General features: G+C 47.5%; 1 protein-coding gene across 1 annotated transcript in view; it reads right to left on the bottom strand.

The window, feature by feature from the left end:
- Window positions 1-13,790, bottom strand: part of GARS1 (glycyl-tRNA synthetase 1) — a 39,203-nt gene extending 25,413 nt beyond the window's left edge. The window contains exons 1-5 of the mRNA XM_065398197.1: window positions 13,695-13,790; window positions 9,332-9,433; window positions 4,569-4,671; window positions 2,161-2,302; window positions 821-909 (exon numbers count right to left, since the gene is read on the bottom strand). Of these exons, the coding sequence (XP_065254269.1) occupies window positions 821-909; window positions 2,161-2,302; window positions 4,569-4,671; window positions 9,332-9,433; window positions 13,695-13,754 (496 nt within the window). The 5' untranslated portion in view covers window positions 13,755-13,790. The remainder of the gene's footprint in view (window positions 1-820; window positions 910-2,160; window positions 2,303-4,568; window positions 4,672-9,331; window positions 9,434-13,694) is intronic.
- Window positions 13,791-14,573: the final 783 nt, after the last annotated feature.

The following is a 14,573-nucleotide window of genomic DNA, read 5'->3' as shown; positions in this document are numbered from 1 at the left end:
CAAAGAAAATATTAAGTTGAATATTCTGAGACCACTTCTTAATGCTAATATCTATTAGATGCAGAACAATATCACCAGGGGAATGATGGAAGGCCCTTTGGCATGAGCTATTTAATGCTAGACTGCACCCATCCTTCACTTGACCAGGGGATGGACAAGACATAGATCTGCTCCATCTCCAATGTCTAGGATTCCATGGTTTGTTTAATACAAACCAATGTAAAGAATCACACTGATTTTGCAACCTGACTGGATTCTGAGCATATAAAGCTCAACAGTACCCTTGAAATGCCTCTTCCACGAAACAAGTCCAGGCCAGCAGCTTTGTCCTGCAACCATCTCTCTAGTAAATTTAACCTGAGATTCGATCAAAAAGCAAGTTTCAGCCAACACCAGAACAATAAGAAAAATAAGACCAAAGCATGGCCTTTATGTGCTTTGTTTAGATTTGTTAGATGGAAGGTCAGGCTTGTTATGCAGGAAGCCAGACTAGATGATCCAATGATCCCTTGTGGCTTAATCTATGAATTATTAGAAAATAAAAATGAGATCTTTGTTGTACAGTATTCCTATTAGGTGAAAGTCATTCCACTGCAGAGGTCCCGTGCATCACTTCAGACCTTAACACAATGTTTAAATGGGGTGGAGGGCTTGCAAGGGTCACCTACACTGGGTAAATGTTTCCCTTAGTGAAGCATAGACATTAATATGCAAGAGATTTACTAGGTCATCTCGTCTATCCTCATAAGCAGGGCATCCCCCTACGGAGCATAAAGCACTCACAAGGAATCTCTCAGCCAGTCCTGCCCTCAGAATGTACCTTTTAAGAGATGATCAGCACGAAAACACTCCCCATTTTTCACATCTTTCACCATGAAGTCAGCAAATTTTTCTACATGGCCAGAGGTCCTGGGACAGAAGACACTACTTTAGAAACACATATTGTCACTTGACAGCACCAGAGTAGCATGTGAGCCCACAATGAAGACTGACATTAAAGAGATCTCCTCTAAACCAAGCAACCAAAGTGCAGGCTCATTCTTGCTTCAGTTTACGGACCTGTATTTAGTCGTTTCCTCATTTAGAAATCGTCTGTGGCCATAAGGATCCTTGAGAAAGCCTGGATACCCCCCCCCCCCCCCCCCCGGAATCCATTTTAGGTTCATACATTGTGGTGCTATTTTACTGGCCCATTCTCTTTTGTTTACTGCATAATTACTGGAGCAAGATAAGGATGCATTTGTGGGGGGAACTCGATGGGTCAGGTGACTAGCGGTGGCATTTGGACACTCACTCTTCTGTCATTGGTTTGAGTGTGACCCAAGCTGTTACCAGGTGAAAGTCTTTACTATCCAGTGCTGGCTCATTGACCCATCTCAGTGGTCTCAGTCCAATTCCCAGAAAGCATCCACACCACACCACACCGCCATGAGCATACTAAGCACCTGGCTGCCAGTTTTAGCAGAGGTGCTAGGGACGGGAGAGGTATGGAGACTGAATTACACTCTCACCCTTCGAGGTGTTGCCTCCAGGGCAGGGTTGAGGCACACTTCGGGAGCTGTATGAGGCCTATTGCTTTGCTGCTTTCTGTGCTCTACCTGTGCTGTGGATAAACAAAGGACTTCAGTCTCCATGGCTGGTACCATTCACTAGTACTACAGTTGTACTGTTAATGGATAGTGGTGGTTTCTGCCAGGCTTCCACATGGAGAGGAAGCAATGTTCAGTGGTTAGGGCACTAGTCTAAAACTTGGGAGATCTGAGTTCAAGTCCCTGCTCTGCCAGACTTCCTGCGAGACCCTTAGGCAAGTCACAGTCTCGGTGCTTCAGTTCCTCCATCTGTAAAATGGGGATATGAGCACCACCCTAACTCACAGGGGGGTTATGAGGATAAACCCATTACAGATTGTGGGGCTCTCAGCTATTACGATAATGGGGCCCATATACAAACCTTTGGTAGATATCTACTTGAACAGCAGCTTCCACTAACTACCTAGCTAAGTGCAGCCACCTAGATATTCTGCATTGCTACAAGGTAACAGGGTAGCAAACTGGGTGACCTAGTCTCATAGTCCTGTGGTTATTTTTACAAGGGCTTGCAAAGAAATCTATCACTACCAGAAATGAACACACACTGCAAGAGAGAAGGGCCCATATTTACTTCAGAACTGGCTCTGGGGTGAGCATGGTGCAGTCTATCTCTAGAATCTGATCCTCCTGTATAAAGTGCAGCCTCCAAGCTTGGATAATGTTGTTCTTCAAAGCACATCCAACAGGCCCAAAGTCATACAGGCCACTAACACCTACAAGAGAAGTAAAATATGGGTCACACCATCTTACACAGCAATTTTGTTTTGATTTAAAAAAACAAACAAACAAACAAAAAACAAAAAAACAACCCAAAGCCCACAAACTACAATGTTTCAATTTTTAGGTGTCAGTCCAGGTTATTTATTGGGCACCCTCTGAGTACGAGCTGCTTCGTAGGAACCAGAGTGAAACAGGGTCTGCCTTCAAAAGCTTACAATGGGAAGGATTGATCCTGCCAAGTGCTGGAAGTGCTCAGCACCTACAAGAATTGGGCCCTAGGTGAGAAAGTTAATACAGTTCAGTCCCACAATGCACTGGGTGATCCGCTTGTGGCCAAAACTCAACCAGATTCAGATACATGTTCTATAAATATACAAACCACACTTCCTCCTCCAGTGGATTATTCCTGGGGAGTATGTGGAAGAAAATGTATTTGAAGGCGGGAGCTGAATACAGAGAGAAGCTGGACACTTGTATACTCTGCAGGGAAGCTGTACTGTAACAGAACGTATCCTACATACACCCACCAGTTTATACTTAACGAGGAAAGGAAAGTAGCAAATATGTTACAATGAAAGAAAAGAGCAGAAAGGCCCAGACTGTCAGCCTGTAAATGCCACATTGAAAATTTACTCCGGAATCTGAGGTCACACAGGAAAGACATGCAGCCTGACAGACAGCGCTATTCTAATGCAGTGGCTCTCAACTGTTCCAAACTACTGTACCCCTTGCAGGAGTCTGATTTGTCTTGAGTACCTCAAGTTTCACCTCACTAAAAAACTATTTGCTTACAAAATCAGACATAAAAATACAAAAAAAGTGTCACAGCTCACTATTACTGGAAAATTGCTGACTTTCTCATTCTTACCATATACACCTCTACCCCGATAGAACATGAATTTGGATAGAATGCGGTAAAGCAGCGCTCCGGGAGGTGGGGCGGGGGGGGCGTGGCTGCGCACTCCGGCAGATCAAAGCAAGTTCGATATAACACGGTTTCACCTATAACGCGGTAAGATTTTTTGGCTCCCAAGGACAGCGTTATATCGGGGTAGAGGTGTAATTAAAAATATATCAATTGGAATATAAATATTGTACTTGCATTCCAGTGTATAGTATATAGAGCAGTATAAACATGTCATTGTCTGCATGAAATTTTAGTTTGTACTGACTTGGCTAGTGCTTTTTATATAGCCTGATGTAAAACTAGGCAAATATCTAGATGAGTTGATGTACCCCTTCTCCATACCCTACGCATACCCCTGGTTGAGAACCACATCTGGTTATCTGAAAAGGTTTGACTGCCATATTTAGCCACTTGCTCAGTGCAACTCCTTGACAAGAGTTTCACCGCAGTAACAGGATCGAGAGCAGTAGCAGAATCTGGTATTTGAGTGATGTTAACATTAACTTGGCCAGGAAAGTTCAGAGAAAGACGTACGGATATTAGGAAAGAAGGTAATCACTTGGCTTTCAAAGAAAATCCCTAGCCACCCTATTTCCACTAGCTCCCTGGACAGTATACATTCCCTCTCTGATCTTCCTATTTGCATTCTGAAAGCACAAGATGGAACTCATGCCCACACATACTTGGAAGAAGTTTCGAGACTGGGTAAAGCCAACTTTCCAAAAACCCACTGATGTTTCATAGTATTATTAAGGCTACGATTTAGTCATGGGTATTTTTAGTAAAAGTCATGGACAGGTCATGGGCAATAAACAAAAATTCACGTTATGACCTATCCATAACTTTTACTATAAATACCCCTGACTAAATCTTGGGAGGGCTGTGCAGAGGGGGGCGCCCAGCGGGGGGGGAGCGCCACAGGGGCTGCTGCTGGGGCCAGACGTAGCACCAACTGCCGGGGACCGTCAGAGCAGTGGCTGCTCCGGTTGCCCGAGGGACCGCTGCACGGGCTGGCCCCAGGGCCACTCCAGCAGCAGCCAGTGTGGCTGGCTGTGGGGCCACCCAAGCGGCGGGCTGCAGAGCCGCTCCAGCAATAGCCAGTGTGGCTGGCCCCAGAGCCAGCTGCTTGGGTGGCCCTGGGATCAGCCACACTGGCCTCTGCCGAAGTCACGGAAGTTGCGGAAAGTCATGGAATCCATGACTTCTGCGACCTCCATGACAGACACGGAGCCCTAATTATTATCATCATCATCATCAACAACGTAACATGTCAGGTGAACATGGCACTTCATAATCGTGTAGAGACACTCTACCCTAAAGTGATCAGAATTTAAATTTGTTTAAGCTTGTACCTCCATAAATAGCAAAAGCTTGATCATAGAAAAACCTCCGCTTCAGAGTGTCCTCCATTTTCGTTCTGTCCACAATATCATCCTTGGGCTGTAAAGCCAGCTCCTGTAAAACAGGCAGGGCGAAAATAATCAATGGTTCCAGTTACTGGCAGTAAAATGAATCCTTCCTCAATCACCATTATGGGACAAAATGACCTCTGTTCGAAAGTAGCCTTCACAGGCACCTCCCAGATCGGGACGTTCAAATTGGAAGATACGTGCCTAACTGCTGAACGTCCAAATGCCAGATTTAGCCACCAAGTTTGAAAAGTGAGCTCTGTGAGCTTAAACACTTGCACAAGTATTGACAGGTTCTGGATGCTACTGGGATTTTGATAACGAGGATTATGAAGAGCATCCATGTTGTGATATGTTGAGGAGAAATTTCCTAGCCATCTGTACAACGAGCAACGACTACTTCTAAAGCACACTTCCTCTGAGACACTTGGGGTTTCTGTATAACATAATATAAGCTATAGGTATCAGATGTCTAATGGTAGCATTTGACTGAAGACTAGGAATATGTTTTATACCATCCTCTTGTTATCTGAATTCAAATATCAGACAGAGCAAATACAATTGCATGTATTCCACATGATTACTGTAAAACGATGCCGGTAATAAAAAACAACAGTTTAGACTCAGAACATATGCCTTAGATGTCACTTTCCACATTAAGTTTTATTAACTATTATCAACACACATTATGACAAAAGATATGCAGAGTGAACACCTACTTTTCATTAAACAAGTGTATAGGAATTTCAGTCTACCCACCTAATACAGATTTTTATACCAAGCCCATTGCTGTGATATCTGATCACCCACCCCATTCATTATTGACAGTGTTTTTTTCCCCATTAAGACATATGAGCAACTGAATCTATTCTGACAAATGACTTACAGAATTTTTTGTTTCTAAAACAACTATATAAAGTGGACTAAGGTACTCTGTCAAGGTTAAACTAAAACCTTTTACTCTGAGGGTAGGTCTACCTTACCCGGTAGTTCGGCGGCGAGCGATCGAACTTCTGGGTTCGACTTATCGCGTCTTGTCTGGACGAGATAAGTCGAACCCGGAAGTGCTCGCCGTCGACTGCGGTACTCCTGCTCGGCGAGAGGAGTACCGCGGAGTCGACGGGGGAGCCTGCCTGCCGCGTGTGGACCGAGGTAAGTTCGAACTAAGGTACTTCGAACTTCAGCTACGTTATTCACGTAGCTGAAGTTGCGTACCTTAGTTCGAATTGGGGGGTTAGTGTAGACCTGCCCTGAATCTTCTTTGGCTTATATCACTAACTTAAAGAAGTATGGCCAACATTTTACAACTTGGGTGCTTGCAGTTAGGTACCTAAACCCACATTTAAGCTTATAAACAAAAGAGGCCTGATTTTCAGGAATGCTAAAGCATCTGCAGCGCCCATTAACTTCAGGCCAATAAGTAGGGCCCTACCAAATTCACGGCTGTGAAAAGTGCATCACGGACCATGGCATCTGGTCTTTTGTGCACCTTTACCCTATACTATAGGGATTTCACAGAGGAGACCAGCGTTTCTCAAACTGGGGGTCCAGACTCAAAAGAAGGTCACAGGGGGGGTTGCAAGGTTATTGTAGGGGGTTGTGATATTGTGACCCTTACTTCTGCGCTGCCTTCAGAACTGGGTGGCTGGAGAACGGCAAGTGCTGGCCAGGCGCCCAGAGCTGAAGGCAGTGCCGCTGCCAGCAGCAGTGCAAAAGTAAGGGTGGCAGTACCATACCATGCCACCCTAACTTCTGCGCTGCTGCCTTCAGAGCTGTGTGGCCAGAGAGTGGCGGCTGCTGGCCGAGGGCCCAACTCTGAAGGCAGCTGCACAGAAGTAAGGATAGCAATACCATACCATGCCATCCTTACTTCTGTGCTGCTGCTGGCGGTGGTGCTGCCTTCAGAATTGGGCTCCTGGCTAGCAGCCGCTGCTTTCTGGCTGCCTACTTCTGAAGGCAGCGCCGCTACCAGCCGCAGAGCAGAAGGGTGGCAATACCGCAATCCCCCTTCAATAATCTTGCGACCCACCCCCTTTTGGGCCAGGACCCCTACAGTTACAGTGAAATTTCAGATTTTAATATCTGAAATCAAGAAATTTATGATTTTTAAAATCCTAGGACCATGAAATTGACCAAAATGGACCATAAATTTGGTATGGCCCTACCAATAAGTAAATCTGCCTGATTAAAAAAAAAAAAAAAAAAGAGCTGATATCAATTTAAAGAAAGATAGTTGACAGTGCCAAAACAATAGCTTTAAAGTACAGACTGAGGAAGGAGAGAAGTACACTCTGTAAGGACTAGAGACATCTCAAAACTGCCAGGACTTCTCAGCGGGAGGAATGAGTTTCTGACAAGGAGATGGGGGAAAGAGGGAAACGATAGAGGCATGGCCTGACATCGAATGGCAAAAAATGGTCAGCAGTTCAGGAGAGACCCAAAACAATAGGAGAATATAGGAGATTCCAGGCCCTACCCAATACGTGTTGGGTCACTATTAGAGATGCAATGCTAAGCTGGCTATGTTGCAGTTACTCCAAGGAAGGAGTGGAGTCTAACTATTTGGCTTCACTCTTTTTAAGAAGTGGAGAGGGGAGCACGTGATGGCTGCAAGGGGGATGTCTACATCTTTGGGCCCTGCATAAGGGCTCAGTCATCTACTGACTTGAGAAAATGGAAACAAGTTGGTATCTGAGCCTGGCCTATATCCTCTCAGAGGAGCTCTCAAAGACAGATGTGCCCTACACCGTTAAGGGTTTGGAAGCCGACTGTGCCCACGTAGAGCGACACCTCCCCTTTACATGCAGCCAATGTGGAAGTCACAGGGCCAGCGTGATACTGTCTAGTTGCTCAAATCAGCAGGCATCCACGCTGCTGCGTTCCACTCAAGTTGCCACTGATGAACATGCACGGCTGGAAGCCTTGCCAAACAGGAATGGCAATAATCAACACTTGTGCTGACAGGGACACGTGATGGTGTTGCAAGGTCATCCTGGAATAAATATGAATACAGCCCACACACATTGTGTAACTGACAAACAAGCCTCTGCACCAGATCCTATACACGCCTTTCCCATGGAAAAGGAGTGGCTGAAAGGGGTGCCAAGACTCCTAACCTGACTCACGGCCTCTCTAAATGAAGTTTGCCAGGATTACAAGACATAACCAGAGAACAGATTTAAAAAAAAATTAGTCACTGTAACCGAGACTAGCCATGAGCAAATCGTGGGTTTTAAAGCGTGGTTCCACTCTGAAAAGTGACTCAGTCTTACTCAGATTGCCTCCTTGTGCATCTCCAGTCATAGCTGCTGACTTAAGAGACAAATAGCTTCTCACTCTGGCCTGCTTTGAAGAACTAATTGAATTATTTAGATTTGATTCTGGTGTTCTAATTATTAGCTGAGTTCCAAGCACAGGAGCAGCCTCCGCCCTCTGTTTACGTACACCACCACTGAAGACAATAAGGTTACACAAATGTATCTAATAAAAAAAAAAGGGGAGGGGGAATTCTCTTATCTGGTAATATACAAACCAGAAAGTACCCAGGACCTGCTCTTAGATCTCAAGGTGAGTTTGCAGAGCTGGCTAGGGGTGTGTGGGGAAGATATATTTTTACTCATATATTGAGCAAATTTGATCTGGAAATCAAGACAAACCTGGAACCCCACAATGTCATTTTTAGAGCCCCTTTTCAGAACAGAACTGAATTTTAAAAATGGACAACTTAAATTTGGCCTTCAATTTGGAAAAAAAATATGGTAACTGGAAATATTTTTTTTAAAATGTGTTAAGTTACAGTGAACAGAATTGTTTTTAAACAAAAATCTCCCCTGCCAGGTTTGTAACTCAAACATTGTGTAAAGAATCTGAAAGTGAAACGTACAAAGTGACTTTACAGGGGTTTCATTTTGCTAGCTGACAAATGCAAAAAGTAAACAAAGAATAGTGACATGCACATTGGCTTTTAAAAATTCTTTCCCTTTTGATAATCTAAGCTCTTATCAGCAATGTAGGGAAGAAATATATTTGTTTACAACATGTGATTTTTAAGTTGACTGCAAGTTATAAAACAACTCTACTGGCTGGGAAGGAGTCATGGGCACAGCAGTGGAAGGCATCCAAACTGACAACAGTGACTGGCTCTTGAATCTCTGTGGCACAAACAGCAAGGAAGAAAAGAGAAAGCAAGGAAAGCCAAGGAAGAAATGTCCGAAGACAGCGACAGAGGATATTGAATGCGCTGGCATCACCTGGAAAGAAGTAGCACAACTAGCCAGCGACCATAATCACTGGAGGAACTGGATTGCTTGATGTGTCAGCCGCACAGGAGGAACTAAGGTAAGGGAAGTTATCAAGTGGTCTCAATCACTAGGTTTGCCATCTATGCCACTGAACTGACCATTTTATAATTAAAGGTAAGAGATTACATAGTCCCATGCTGATATAACAACATGAATCCTAGGTTAAAAAAGTAGATTGGAACATAGCATCTACTGGTCAAGACATTCTAGCATAAACAGAGAGACAAAGTGGGTGAGGTAATATCTTTTATTGACAAACTTCTGTTGGTGAGATAGACAAGCTTTCACCGAGCTCCACCTCCTCTTTTAAATGTATGCATTTAAAAAACACCACCACTTGACTGTAGGAATTCAAGTATGCTCATGCAAAACCCTCTAGACCACAGATCTAATTCTCAGACTCACCTTGGCTTCTAGGATCTTCTTCCGAGCCTTGAGCTCTGCTACAGCTCTGTCTACATCCACCTGGGGAGCCTTCTCTTCTTTCAGCTTTCTTACCAGTTCCCCCTGAGGAAGAACACAGGAGAATCTAAGATATGGATTCCATTCTGAAAGGCAGGTGTGAGGGACATTCCGCTCTAAAGACTGCCTGAGCGTTTCTACAACCACATGGAAACTGGCCAAGGTACTGGAGGTGGGGGGAACACTTTGAAATTGGAAAGTGAGCATCAGCTGAGGTTGATAGCATTAAAGAACCTCAGAAGTAACTGCTTCCCACCCACTTGCAATTATTTTTATCTCAATATGTGACTACACCCCCTTAAAATAAAAAAAGTCTATTTGAATAGGCACAAGCACTATTATGGTTATTAGAGTTTCTCTGATGTTCATGGAAAAGAGATCCATGCTTTTTTCAGGACAGCAGGTTATCAAAGCAGTGTAGGAAATTAACACAACTTTATGAGAGAGCAAGACACAGTAGGACCTTAGAACCAGACTAATTACCATCATCTTGCAAGAGTTATAGAAGGGTTTCCCTATCCCACATGGTAAGGATTCCCGTCCCCCACGACCCAGGAAATGTGACAGGCAAACAATCATGTGGAATTATTAACCCCTACATACTCTATAATATGGCTTTACAATACTTTTTGGGACTACGTCAACACTTCAGAGCCTATTTAGCATAGCCCCCTAGCGGGATGCTGCTGACACCAACAAAAGGAGTTTTTCTGCCAGTGTAGGAACACCACCTCCCTGAACAACATTAGCTATGTTGACAGAAGCACTCTTCTGTTGCCAATAGCTGCATCTACACAGGGAGGTTTGTTGGCATAGCTATGTCGATCAGGGGTGTGGTTTTTTCACACCCCTGACCAACACAGCTGCATCAGTAAAAACTGTAAGCAGTGGCTGTAGATAACTTAATTCTGCTTCTTGCCTGTGTTTAACTGAATGAACAGTCTTTCCCTCCATCCCCCAAAAAGGAATTATCTAGCCAAAAAAAACTGTTTATCTTGAATTACTGAGAGAGAAATGTTGAGGCAAGGAACAAGAGAATAGAGACAGCTACAGATGTGAAGTACATGCAAAAATCAATAACTTCCCTAGTTTAATGCTCCCAGTTTAGCATCTTTCTTGTACCTACTCTTCTTTCATTTAAAAAAAATGTGAACCTGATGTTTATTTTTTCTACACTGTCAGCTTTGTTTACAATCTGTTTCTCCTGCATGATGCTCAGCCCTAGTGAAATCACTGCACACAGGCAATGAGACAGGAAAGCTAGGATTTCATGTTTCAGGTTGGGGAAAGAGGGGGGCTGACTTTATAATGGGAGAGAAGTGACAGTAAGCGAATTAAATAAAGAGGGAACAAAAAATGAGACCGGCTGGGCTAATAAACTTCACATGTCAGCTACTATAACACAGCGGATAAAGAAAGTTGGCAACTGCACTTGACTGCTTCCTTCCTGTTAACCAGTGTAATCAAAATGTGAAAATTTCACTCCAAGGCTGCTGGGTTGAACTGCAATTCCAGGCTAACGTGGCAGAGGGAGGGATCTGAAGGAGGGAAAAAAAAGTAGTAAACCAAACCCCTCTTTGTTGAGTTAGGGGATCTGCAAGGAAAGAAAGTCAAGACAAAGGGTCCAGGGAACTACTGCAGACTCAAAAGAGTTCATGGCACTGCTTTGCATTCGGAACCAAAACAGTGGTATGCAGTGGCTCTTTGTTCCGTACGACAAGGAAAAAGACTCGGACACACAGGGCAGAAAAAAAAAAAAATGAAGCAAACAATTATGCTTGCTGACTGGACACAATTTAATTAAAGACACGAGCCCAGCCCGGAGGAGGAGCACACAGCACTATTTGATGTGGCAGATTTTGCTGCAGCTTTGTCCCAAACAACAGTGAAGCAGAGAGGGACCCACCCCTGGATCACAGCAGCTTATTGCATCAGGCACTGCTGCAGGAAGAAACACCGGCTTGGTCGCGTGGGGACAATCTCTCTCTAGGTCAAGGCTCCCTCAGGTTTAATTAAATTGCATCTACCCTCCGTTTGGATTGGACGAGAGCATCTATTTCTATTGCAAAGACACCTTAAACACCCTCCTTTTATTATTACCATGGCATGTCACGCCATGGAAGGCTGCACCTGCATCATTCATCTCCCCCCCCCCCCAACCTCTATCTTACACCCCACATTTCTGTCCCATTCCCAAGAGCACGGGGAAAGGGACATTCATATATTTCTGTTTTAAAGGCAGGTGGCAACTCCCAAATTACTGGTATGGGAAGAAAGTGAGTCAGCTGGGTTTAGCGATTATAATTGCAATTACTCGGAGATTCCCCACCAAGGCACTCAGTTTGCTGTACAATGAGTCATAACAAAAACTCACTGAAGTAGTGGTGTAAGTTAAAAAAAAAATAGATCCACTTACATAACGGAAATATGTAAGGGGCAAACACACACACAGATCCAGCAATATATAAGGAATACACGCACATGTGTGTGGCTAAACAGGGAAACTATATAGAACTAGCTATGCTAAGAAGGCATGAAAGGCAACCCAGGCACATAGAGCTCTAGGTCTAGCTATGAAAAGGTGTGGAGAATCCACAAGCCGTAAGAGGTATATGCAGAAATAGATAGAGATGAGAAGGGTGCACAGATAGAGATCAAGCTGTGTAAGGAGCAGGGGAATACACAGATCCCTCTAGATGAGAAAGAAAACACAGACATAGATCAGCTATAACAGGGATAGAAGGGCACAGTCATATACTTCCAGCTTTATTACAGGAAATGTATGCACCTATATGCCCAGCTATAAAAGGGAGGAGAGATAGAGCAAGGCATTCTTATTTAAAAGGGAACCGTGAAGCCCCACCGTTACATTGGGGACACACACATATACAACAAAGACCCTATACAGATCTAGCTCTTTAAATTGGGGGGGAGGGGGGAACGCCACAGAGACCCAGCTCTATGGAATGGAAGGGGAGACAACCCATAGACCCACCTCTGAACAGGGGGAAGTGAGCCTATATAGACCAACTCTATACAGGGAGAGACACCATGGTGCTCTATGGGGGAAAAGACACCCTATATACCTAACTCATATGGACACAGTTCCGTAGGGCAGAGAGAACTATAGAGACCAACTCTATAGGGGAGTCACCACCTCATACAGACCCAGTTTCATAGGTAAAGGAGAAGCTATGGAGCCCAAGGACACACCCCACATAAGGGCCTCATAGGAGGGGGGATGCTATAGAGCCCAAGGACACACACACCCCATACAGACCCAGTTCCATAGGGGATGCTATAGAGCCCAGCTCTGTAGGGGAGACACCCCGCCCCCCCCGTACGGACCCAGTTCCATAAGGGATGCTACAGAGCCCAGCTCTGTAGGGGAGACACCCCCCCATACAGACCCAGTTCCATAGGGGATGCTATAAGCCCAGCTCTGTAGGGGAGACACCCCCCCAAACAGACCCAGTTCCATAAGGGATGCTATAGAGCCCAGCTCTGTAGGGGAGACACCCCTATACAGACCCAGTTCCATAAGGGATGCTATAGAGCCCAGCTCTGTAGAGGAGATACACACCCCTATACAGACCCAGTTCCATAAGGGATGCTATAGAGCCCAGCTCTGTAGGGGAGACACCCCCCCCATACGGACCCAGTTCCATAGGGGATGCTCTAGAGCCCAGCTCTGTAGGGGAGACACCCCCCCCATACGGACCCAGTTCCATAGGGGATGCTCTAGAGCCCAGCTCTGTAGGGGAGACACCCCCCCGTACAGACACAGTTCCATAGGGGATGCTCTAGAGCCCAGCTCTGTAGGGGAGACACCCCCCCCCATACGGACCCAGTTCCATAAGAGATGCTCTAGAGCCCAGCTCTGTAGGGGAGACACCCCCCCCCATACGGACCCAGTTCCATAGGGGATGCTACAGAGCCCAGCTCTGTAGGGGAGACACCCCCCCCGTACGGACCCAGTTCCATAGGGGATGCTCTAGAGCCCAGCTCTGTAGGGGAGACACACACCCCGTACGGACCCAGTTCCATAAGGGATGCTATAGAGCCCAGCTCTGTAGGGGAGACACCCCCCCCCCCATACGGACCCAGTTCCATAGGGGATGCTCTAGAGCCCAGCTCTGTAGGGGAGACACCCCCCCCCCCCACGGACCCAGTTCCATAGGGGATGCTACAGAGCCCAGCTCTATAGGGACCCAGCGGCACAGGGTAAAGGGGGAGCAGCAATACAGGGGGATCCCGCAGCCCGACCCCCGGCGGCCCGTCTCCGCGGGCGAGGGCAGCCCGGTACCTGCAGCCGCACCGCCTGGCGGAGCGGGTCGAGCAGCGCCTCGGCGGCGGGTCGGTCCATGCCGGCGCTGGCCGGGCGGGGCGGGGCGCGGGGCGCTGCCGGCGGCCGGGCGGAGCGGAGCGGGGCTGCCGGCGGGCGCAGCAGCAGCGCGGGCAGGCGGCGGCAGAGCAGCAGTAGCGGCGGCGGCAGCAGGGCGCTAAGGGGCGGCATGGAGCGGCGCGCGCCTCGGCCCGCCCCGGCGCATGATGAAATCCCGGACGCCAGGCGCACGCAGCCCCCGCCGCCGCGCGGCACTTTCCGCACGGCCCGCCAGCCCGCCGCGCCGCGCCGCAGATTCGGCACCGGCAGCCGCCGCGCAGCGCCGCGGGGCGCCGCTAGGGGCCGCTGCGGGGCACCCGCCGGCCGGCGTGGGGTGAGCCCAGGAGAGAGACCCGAGCCTGGGGGTGTCTGTGCCCCCCCCGGGATCCGAGCCTGGGGGGTGTCTGTGCCCCCCCCGGGATCCGAGCCTGGGGGGGTGTCTGTGCCCCACTCCGGGATCCGAGCCTGGGGGGGTGTCTGTGCCCCACTCCGGGATCCGAGCCTGGGGGGTGTCTGTGCCCTCCCCCGGGATCCGAGCCTGGGGGGTATCTGTGCCCCCCCCCGGGATCCGAGGCTGGGGGGTATCTGTGCCCCCCCCCCGGGATCCGAGCCTGGGGGGTATCTGTGCCCCCCCCCGGGATCCGAGGCTGGGGGGTATCTGTGCCCCCCCCCGGGATCCGAGGCTGGGGGTATCTGTGCCTCCCCCTCACAACCCGAGCCTGGGGGTGTCTGTGCCCCCCCGGGATCCGAGCCTAGGGGTGTCTGTGCCCCCACCCGGGATCCGAGCCTGGGGGTGTCTGT

Source organism: Emys orbicularis, chromosome 2 (genome assembly GCF_028017835.1).
Source record: "Emys orbicularis isolate rEmyOrb1 chromosome 2, rEmyOrb1.hap1, whole genome shotgun sequence".
In the NCBI taxonomy this organism is placed as follows: domain Eukaryota; kingdom Metazoa; phylum Chordata; order Testudines; family Emydidae; genus Emys; species Emys orbicularis.
The sequence above is the reverse complement of the archived record's forward strand: the minus strand, read 5'-3'. Positions and strand labels throughout refer to the sequence as shown.